Here is a 9,932-nt window from a genome sequence, read left to right on the forward strand (position 1 = left end):
CAGGTTTGGAGCACTTCCGTTGTGGCGACTCTTTATGCAGCGTTTTTCTTTTGCAGGTGTTTTCTTGGTTTTCATCGTTTCGCGCTTTGTATCGTTTCTCTATTTGCAGCGCATTTGATGATGATGCATTTGTCTTTGTTTCTTGCAGCGCGTTTTTTTCATCTGCACCACGTATTTTGTTTGTACCTCGTTTAAACTTGTGTTTGACCCTGTGAATTTGCATCGTTTCTGTACTTGAAATTGTTTTCTCTAAATGAGACGCATTGAGCTGTTGCAGTGCGTTTGGCCCCCGTCGGCCACCGTACCAAATGTCTGTGAAAAGCCCTATAGAAATTAAAAAAAAAACTCACTTACTTAGTTCAGGGCTAAAATGATTTTGAAAATCAAAGAGTTATTTTTGGCCCTCGCCCACTAATAACGTTAGGGGCGAGGGGTATTGTTTTCGCTCGGTTTCTTACGCTCTATTATTATTATTATTATTATTTTTCCTTGCAAACGATCGCGATTTTGAGGGCCTAAACGTCGACGAAAAGTCCCCAAACCGGGTATCAGATCGATCGGCCCGGTGAAAAATTTGATAAAATGGGCATCGCGACAACGCCCAAAGCCCCCCCACTCAACAGCGCCCCCTTGAAAATGCACATTTTAAAATGAATGGGAGTCTGAGAGGCAAATTTTGTCGTACGGTCACGAAATTCGGAACAGTGATAGAACTCATGGAGACAAACCAAAAAGCCAATCATTGTGCACCCCTATGACGAACAGGAAGTCGGCCATATTGGATCAAACATCCGGCGCCGTTTTGACTTGGGGGTCTACAAAAAGATTCAAGTCCCCGGGGTTTTGTCCAAATGAGCTCAAATTTGACATGTCACATCTACAGACATACCTTCACTCAAATCTTCAATGTTTTTGGGATACTCCGTACGGTTCGCCCGTAGCACGCCGCCGAAAAACGCCTTCATTTCCTGTTTTTTCGGTGACCTGTCACGGCCACAGGCATTGTCCTAGAGAACTCAAATTCAAATCACAATTGTGTGATCCAGGTCTGAATGTAATGAAATATGAAATTTAATAAAAGTGAACTCTATAGCACCCCCTAGCATAGACGTGAAATGTCAACATTATCGGACTTGTAATTCGGAAATTAAATTCTATGCATTATTACAAGCAAAAAAGTCTATTACGGACATGGTGCATTTTTCACGCTTGGCCAGTAGGGGCGCAAAGACTCCCCAAAAAAATAGTAAAAAATGTATTACACAAACAGGTTTTGTCCGATCGTGCTGAAATTTGAATCAATAATGCCTGATCCCAGCCTGAATATAATACAATATAAAACATATGAAAAGTGAACTCTATAGCGCCCCCTAGCATTGACAACCCTCAACATTATCGGATTTGTACCAAATTCGGGGATTAAATTCTAGACATGATTACAAGCAAAAAAGTCTATTACGGACATGATGCATTTTCCACCACTCGCCAGCAGGGGTGCAAAGACTCCCCCAAAAAATAGTAAAAAAATGATTGCACCCACAGGCTTAGTCCGACCGTGCTGAAATTTGAATAAGAAATGCATGATCACGGCCTGAATATAATACACTATAAAACATATGAAAAGTGAACTCTATAGCACCCCCTACCATTGACACGAAACGTCAACATAATCAGATTAGCACCAAATTTGGGGATTAAATTCTACGCATGATTATAAGCAAAAAAGTCAATAATTGTGCACCTCTATGACGAACAGGAAGTCGGCCATATTGGATAAAAAATTCGGCGCCGTTTTGACTTGGGGGTCTACAAAAAGATTCAGGTTCCTGGGGTTTGGTCCAAATGAGCTCAGATTTCACATGTCACACCTACAGACATGAACTCACAGAAGTTGCCCATTTTTTTTCGGATACTCCTTACGGTTCGCCCGTAGCACGCCGGCGAATAACGCCTTCATTTCCTGTTTTTTCGGTGGCCTGTCACGGCCACAGGCATTGTCCGAGAGAACTCAAATTCAAATCACAATTGTGTGATCCAGGCCTGAATGTGATGAAATATGAAATTTAATAAAAGTGAACTCTATAGCGCCCCCTAGCATAGACGTGAAACGTCAACATTGTTGGATTTGTACCAAACTCGGGGATTAAATTCTATGTTTAGCGGGTGGTACCACGGGGTGTCGCTGCTGGGCCACAGCCAGGTAGAATTTAAGAGGAAGTTGGCTGTGTGCCCAGGAGGTGTCAGTTTCCGTGGGTGGCCCATGGATCTATTAAAATAACAGGTAGACAGCTGGACCCACATGTGCGTGCGTTTGGCGACGATACTGGTGGGTTTTTAAATGGTTTGTGTGTGTGTGAATGAAACTATTTTAAAAATGAATTGTTGTGTGTTAGGGTGGCCACGCTGTTTTTAAAAAGAAACCTGGGGCGGTGCTATGGGGAGCTGTGTGGGGAGTGCGACGCAGGTAGAAATATTTTAAATTGTTTTTAAATCATTAAAGTGTATCGAGTTTGTCAGTTTTTTGTAATTTTGGATTTTTTGTTTTTTACAGTTAACTACTGTCCCTGTTGTCCTTTGGTTGTTTGTGTTTTGTCCCGGTCACTTCCTTTTTCTCGAGTTTGTTAAATAAATCACATAAATTGCATCCCCGGCTCCGACTTTTATTACCACGGCTACAACATTTGGCGTTGTTGACAGGATCTCAGCCGTGCCGGATTACGGGGAAGTGACCGTTTTTGGAGGATTTTGTGTCGTCTGGGTGATTAGTTTAAGGACAGCAGGGGCAGTAGGTGCTGGTGACACCGGGGCTTTGGACACGTGAACACAGGCATGGATGCCGACGCCGAGAAGCAGGCTATGTCACGGCACATCAGAGAGCTGGAAAGCCAGCTGGCGGCGTTGCGAGCCGCTGGCACGGACCCGGAGGCGCCGTCTACTTCCAGTGGATCCACAGGCGGAGGAACTGCGTCTCAAACCCCGCAGGCTTCTGTCGTGTATGTGCAGCAGGACAGAAAACTGCCACGTTTCTCAGGGAAGCTGAATAGTAGTGACTCATGGACTCTGGATGAGTGGATCGAACAAATAAGTCATTTTGCACAATTAAGAGCTTGCACGGAAAAAGAGCGTGCGCAAATCGTGTTTGACCACCTGGAGGGCGCGGCGCGCACTGAGATAAAATTTCTACCGACAGAAGAGAGGGAATGTATGGCCTCAATCTTTAAGGTTTTGAAAGAGGTCTATGGATGTATGCACTCACATATTTCGTTACAGCGACGGTTTTATAACCGTAAACAACAAGAGGGTGAGTCCTTGATTGATTACTCACATTCACTGATGGACTTGATGGACTTGATTGTTAAAACTGATGCTCAAACTACCTCTACGGCTGCTTCTAAAGACTTGCGTGATCAATTTATTGACGGGATCAGAGATCAAGCCTTAAAAATAAGACTGAGAGACTTAGTTGATCTAAACCCTAACTGGACTATCCGTGAGGCCAGAGCTGAGGCCACTAAGTGGATGGCTCAGTATGGGGTGCTGTCTAAACCTAGAAGTAACGAATACAGCCTTGTCTCCAATGAAACTGTGGTGTCTTGTGAAGGTGTTACTGGGTCGTCTCAATATAGTGAACTGATGTCTCTTTTGAAAGCACAGCAAACTCAGCTGGATTTGGTTGTTAAAGCACTGGCACCTCAAAGTTTGCCTCCAGCCAGAGGGCGGTTCAGTAGGCCCCGACGAAGTGCTGACGGGAAGCCTATTTGTTTTAGGTGTGAGCAGAGCGGCCACATTGCACGTAATCGTCCAAACAATGTTCAGAATGAACCTAAAGACAGTAATCAAACACAGTTCCCACCGACGGGAAACTAGAGCCCGCCAGTGTGCAGAGCCACACATTGGTGGGGAGACAAATTGGCTCCAATATTAATGCTAATTCGGATTTTCCTAAACTTGTGGGGGAGTGTTTTGAGGCTGAGGTAGACTTTGCTGGGGTCAGTGTTCGTTGTCTATTAGACAGTGGGTCCATGGTCACCACGATTACAGAAAACTATTTCAATAACAACTTTTCTCATCTGTCTGACAAGGGTCTTAGGGATTGTGGTTGGCTGGGGCTAAAAGCTGCGAACGGTTTACAAATCCCATACCTCGGTTACATTGAACTAGACATGCATGTTTTGGGGGTGTCTCTTCCTCGCCGGGGTGTGTTGATTGTGAAAGACCCTTGTGATAGTTACATGCGACAGAAAAAAACAGCTGTACCTGGGGTGCTTGGTATGAATGTGTTTAACCCTCTGTATTCTGAACTACTGAGGAAATATGGCCCTGATCTGTGGGAGGCATCAATCATCCGGTCTGCACCACCTGGACTGAGGAGAGTCCTGAGGTATTGCCAGGTGATGGAGGCCATGGCCAGCTCCCCAGACCCTCATCCAGTTAGAGTGCAGGGTAAGAGGCCTTTACGTATTCCAGCTGGCAGTTTGAAGTATGTTCCTGTTACTTGCCCACAGGTGCCCTTACATCAGTCCATAGAGCTCATGGTGGAACCTCTTGGGCCTGAGCACACTGGTCTGCCTGAAGGGTTATTGATATCACCCTCTTTAGTCAAGGCAGAGCAGGGCCGGACCTTTGTGCCTGTCACTAATGTGGGTACGACAGATGTCTGGTTAACCCCACGTAGGGTGATTGCCACTGTTCAAAAGGCTGAAGTTATAATTGGGGAGCAGGCGCATATTCAGGTTTCTGTAGATTCACAAAGTGGTACAGCATTTATTGCTACTCAGGAGGTGACAGAGGCAAGTGAGATTAATTTACCCGAGTTTGAAAATCTAGTTTTGGGAGATACACTAAAAGCTAAGGCTCTTTTGGCAAAGTATAGCAGAGTTTTTGCACGAAATGATCTAGATGTGGGATGCACAGATCTTATTAAACATGAAATACCCTTGCTAGATGAGACTCCGGTGCGTCAGCCATATAGGCGGATTCCCCCCTCACAATATGAATTGGCCCGTAATCACATCCAACAGTTGCTGCAAAGTCAAATAATTAGGGAGAGCAGCAGTCCGTATTCCTCCCCAATAGTTCTGGTGCTTAAAAAGGATGGTTCATTGCGCATGTGCGTGGACTACAGGCTGTTAAATGCGAAGACCAGAAAAGATGCATTTCCTCTTCCAAGAATAGAGGAGTCGCTGGATGCTTTGGCTGGAGCTCAATGGTTCTCCACATTAGATTTGGCTAGCGGCTACAGCCAAGTGGAGATGGCTGAAAGGGACAAGGCAAAGACGGCGTTTTGTACCCCTTTTGGTCTGTTTGAATTTAATCGCATGCCGTTTGGTCTGTGCAATGCGCCAAGTACTTTTCAGCGGCTCATGGAGCGTATTTTTGGGGACTGTCGCCATCAGTCAGTACTTTTGTACTTAGATGATGTGATAGTTTTTTCCTCCACTGTACAGCAGCACCTTGAACGGTTAGAACAAGTCTTTTCCCGGTTAGACACGCAGGGGTTGAAGGTAAAGCTTTCTAAATGTAATTGTTATTTTTATTTTTATTTCACTCTTTTAAGTCACATTTTATTGAATAATAATGTATATGCAAACCAATGTATGCGTTATGAGCAAATGTGAGAGTGGATTTCCATTAGCTAGGCACCAATACTGAAAGTGGAAAATGGTTATCCACTTCTCAGTTTCTACGTCCACATGTGAGAGGGAAATCCTGAACCCAATGAACCCCAGGTGGCCATAAGAAAGGATATTAAAAATATCTACTGGCTTTAAAACAATATAAAAAGTAACAATGGATACCAGTTTTAGGAACGAATATTGCATTTACTTTATAATAACATATCTGATGTTTTACTTTTATTATTATAAGATCAACTAAAAAAGAGGAACAAGTCTGTATTAAAGCCATTCTAACTTGCATGGCTCAGTGGTAAGACCTAATAGTCAGAACAGTCAGAGCAGCAGTTTGGAGGCATGCCACATGTGCCAGTTTTAGACTTCATCTTGGTCCCCATTTGATGTTGGTTAAGCCTTGAATCTGTCTTTTGAGAGCCTGTCTATCCGACCAATCAGAGTCCAGGTAGCTGTCGTCATCAGCCTCCTCCAGTTTCTTGAGTTCCTCTTGTCTCCTGTGGTAATGCATCATCATCTGTTTGTGCTGTTCCTCAGTGATCAATGGCTCCCTCGCTGGTGCCCCCTGGCCTTTCTTCTGAATTTTTACAAAAATTTTTGTCTTCTCGTTCTTGCCTATGTAGTCCTGGAGCTTTTTCCCTCTCTGCATCTCTTTAGCAGCCCACCACAGCTGACAGTCCTCCTCAGGAACAACTTGAAGAGACGCCTGTGTTCCCGAAAGGTCTTCTCGGTCCTCCATCTCCATCCGGATGGGGTCATGTGGAGGCAGGCCCATGGGATAAACAATCATCACAGCTCCTCTCAGCTGGTCGAGAGCCTCTTTCACCATGTCCATAGTGACACACACATTAGCCTGGATTTGTTTCTTTGAAATTAGCGTTTTTGCTTCATCTACTGTTTTCATCAAAACCTCTTTCATTTTCTCATTTGGAGCTTGTCCATTCCTCTTTCCTATCTCATCCTGCCTCAGCACTGGACCGCCACTAGGAACACACTTCTCTTCCCATTCATCTATGAGTTTCAGCTCCACAATTTGATCCTCTGTTAGGCCCTGCATGTTTGGTGGTAAAGTGATGCCATGATCTGCCAGTTCTGCAATTTCTGCACATATTCTCTCCACCTTGAGCCTCCCATTGTAAATAGAAGTAACTTGGTGGATTATGGTCTCCAGAGGCGCGTCCACAGAAGTGTTGAACAAAAACTGGCTTTCGTCTCCTCTTTTCACATGCAACTGCACCATTTTGCCGTCTTCTGTTTCCCCTTCACCTCCTGGAAGCTGGAAAAATTTACAGAATCAAGAAGAACGGTGGGGTAAAACGCGAGGCTGACCATTCAAAGTTTGGGACGCGGTGTAACCATGGCAACAGAAGTGGCTGCTGTAGATACTTCCAGAAAACATCACATGCTAACTGCTATTGCTATGAACCACTTATATATGCTTAAATAACCAAAGCTACCTTTTAAACTATTTCTAAATAACATCACAGTAGCTAGCCATAGCTACTAATTTTTTGTTTCCTCGTACCACAGAGATCTCGCGTTCCCGTCAGGTTCAGCAACTGGTGTTACCTCAGTGTTTACAGCAACGTGTCCTCCGCGCTCTCCATGATGAACATGGGCACCAGGGGGTAGAACGCACTCTACAGCTGGTCCCCTCTAGGTACTATTGGCCAAATATGTACGGGGATGTAGAAAGGTGGTGTAAAAACTGTGAGAGGTGTGTGCTGTCCCTAACAAAGTTAGGGGCGAGGGGTATTGTTTTCGCTCGGTTTCTTTTTTTTTTTTATTCCTTTTCCCCACATTGAATCTCATTTTTGACCCCCTGAACATCGACGAAAAGTCCCCAAACCGGGGTCCAGATCGACCAGTCCGGCGAAAAATTCGATAAAACGGGCATCGCGACAATGACCAAAGCCCCCCCACTCAACAGCGCCCCCTTGAAATTTCAAAATTTTGAGATGAATGGGAGGCTGAGATGCATATTTTGTCGTACGGTCACGAAATTCGGAGCAGTGATAGAACTCAAGGAGACAAACATAAAAGCCAATCATAGTGCACCCCTATGACGAACAGGAAGTCGGCCATATTGGATCAAAGATTCGCCGCCGTTTTGACTTGGGTGTCTACAAAAAGATTCAACTCCCCGGGGTTTTGTCCAAATGAGCTCAAATTTGACATGTCACATCTACAGACATAGCTTCACTCAAATCTTCAATGTTTTTGGGATACTCCGTACGGTTCGCCCGTAGCACGCCGGCGAAAAACGCCTTCGTTTCCTGTTTTTTCGGTGACCTGTCACGGCCACATTGTCCTAGAGAACTCAAATTCAAATCACAATTGCGTGATCCAGACCTGAATGTAATGAAATATGAAATTTAATAAAAGTGAACAGGTCTGAATGTAATGAAATATGAAATTTAATAAAAGTGAACTCTATAGCGCCCCCTAGCATAAACGTGAAACGTCAACATTATCGGATTTGTACGAAATTCGGAAATTAAATTCTATGCATGATGACAAGCAAAAAAGTCTATTACGGACATGGTGATTACATGCCCATGTTTTATCGGATCGCGCTGAAATTTGAATCAATGATGTGTGAACTCAGCCTGAATATAATACACTATAAAAATATATGAAAAGTGAACTCTAAGCGCCCCCTAGCATTGACAAACATCAACATTATCGGATTTGTACCAAATTCGAGGATTAAATTCTAGACATGATTACAAGCAAAAAAGTCTATTACGGACATGATGCATTTTCCACCACTGGCCAGCAGGGGCGCAAAGACTCCCCCCAAAAATAGTAAAAAAATTATTACAGGGACATGCTTAGTCCGATCGTGCTGAAATTTGAATCACTAATGCGAGTTTTTGGCCTGAATATAATACACTATAAAACATATGAAAAGTGAACTCTATAGCGCCCCCTAGCATAGACATGAAACGTCAACATTATCGGATTTGGACCAAATTCGGGAATTAAATTCTATCCACGATTACGAGCAAAAAAGTCAATAATTGTGCACCCCTATGACGAACAGGAAGTCGGCCATATTGGATCTAAAATTCGGCGCCGTTTTGACTTGGGTGTCTACAAAAAGATTCAAGTCCCCGGGGTTTTGTCCAAATGAGCTCAGATTTGACATGTCACATCTACAGACATAAACTCACAAAATTCATCAATTTTTTTTGGGATACTCCTTACGGTTCGCCCGTAGCATGCCGGCGAATAACGCCTTCATTTCCTGTTTTTTCGGTGACCTGTCACGGCCACAGGCATTGTCCTAGAGAACTCAAATTCAAATCACAATTGTGTGATCCAGGCCTGAATGTGATGAAATATGAAATTTAATAAAAGTGAACTCTATAGCGCCCCCTAGCATAGACGTGAAACGTCAACATTATCGGATTTGTACCAAATTCGGAAATTAAATTCTATGCATGATTACAAGCAAAAAAGTCCATTATGGACATGATGCATTTTCCACCACTGGCCAGCAGGGGCGCAAAGACTCCCCCTAAAAATAGTTAAAAAATGATTCCACCCACAGGCTTAGTCCGATTGTGCTGAAATTTGAATCACTAATGCGTCATTGTCGACCTGGGCGAATGTCGGGAAGAGAGGGTGGCGTGCCGGGGCGGTCGCGAGTCCCCGGAGGTCGCGTGGGGGGGGCGGTGCGCGCCGGGGCGAGGGCCACCATCGCCGCTCATTGTGCTCATCTTTTTTGGCAATTTGCTTTCGAAGACCACAGTTCTTTAGTTTAAGGTCATGGTTTAAGGTCAAGGGTATATTTCCTCTGTTATTTCTGTCCATTTTTGTTTTATAATTGAGTACATGCCCATGTTTTATCGGATCGCACAAAACTTTGGCCGATTCCACTCAAATTTGAATCGTTGATTGACACTCCGACCCTGAACACATTTATATAAGAAAATCTCAGATGGGCGCAATAGCGTCCCCTAGGGAAATTGCATGGTAGTGCAAACATTTACTTTGTTGTACACATATAAAATTTGGTACACAGATTCATGACATGGTCTTGATCAAAAAAGTCAATGACGACCCCATGCCATTTCCCATCGTGTTGCCATGGCGACAGGCCAAACATCTGCCCTTGCCAATAGGCCCGACAAAAACTTTGGCGTAGCCAAACCAAATTTGGTACACAGATGCATCATGGGAATAGGAACAAAAAAGTATATTACGCGGTTACTAGGCAACCAACAGGAAGTCGGCCATATTGGATTGATCGTGCGACCTGTCCTCGTACTTGAACGAACTCGTCCTTGGGCGTTT

At 44.1% G+C, this 9,932-nt stretch overlaps 1 protein-coding gene and 1 long non-coding RNA gene across 2 annotated transcripts; one reads left to right on the top strand and one right to left on the bottom strand.

Annotated features, from left to right (window-relative positions):
• Positions 1–1,675: 1,675 nt before the first annotated feature.
• LOC129411309 (uncharacterized) lies at positions 1,676–2,644 on the top strand. Its single transcript, XR_008633258.1, has 3 exons — positions 1,676–2,326; positions 2,394–2,464; positions 2,552–2,644. It is a non-coding gene; the product is annotated as an uncharacterized LOC129411309 (long non-coding RNA).
• Positions 2,645–5,945: 3,301 nt separating this feature from the next.
• On the bottom strand, positions 5,946–7,122 carry LOC110162654 (cilia- and flagella-associated protein 298-like). Its single transcript, XM_020927559.2, has one exon. It carries the CDS (start codon positions 6,868–6,870, stop codon positions 5,998–6,000), a length of 873 nt encoding a protein of 290 aa, XP_020783218.1. The 5' UTR covers positions 6,871–7,122; the 3' UTR covers positions 5,946–5,997.
• Between the last annotated feature and the right edge of the window lie 2,810 nt (positions 7,123–9,932).

Source organism: Boleophthalmus pectinirostris, unplaced genomic scaffold, assembly GCF_026225935.1.
Source record: "Boleophthalmus pectinirostris isolate CB_2022bp ecotype Guang Dong unplaced genomic scaffold, ASM2622593v1 HiC_scaffold_4, whole genome shotgun sequence".
Lineage (NCBI taxonomy): Eukaryota > Metazoa > Chordata > Actinopteri > Gobiiformes > Gobiidae > Boleophthalmus > Boleophthalmus pectinirostris.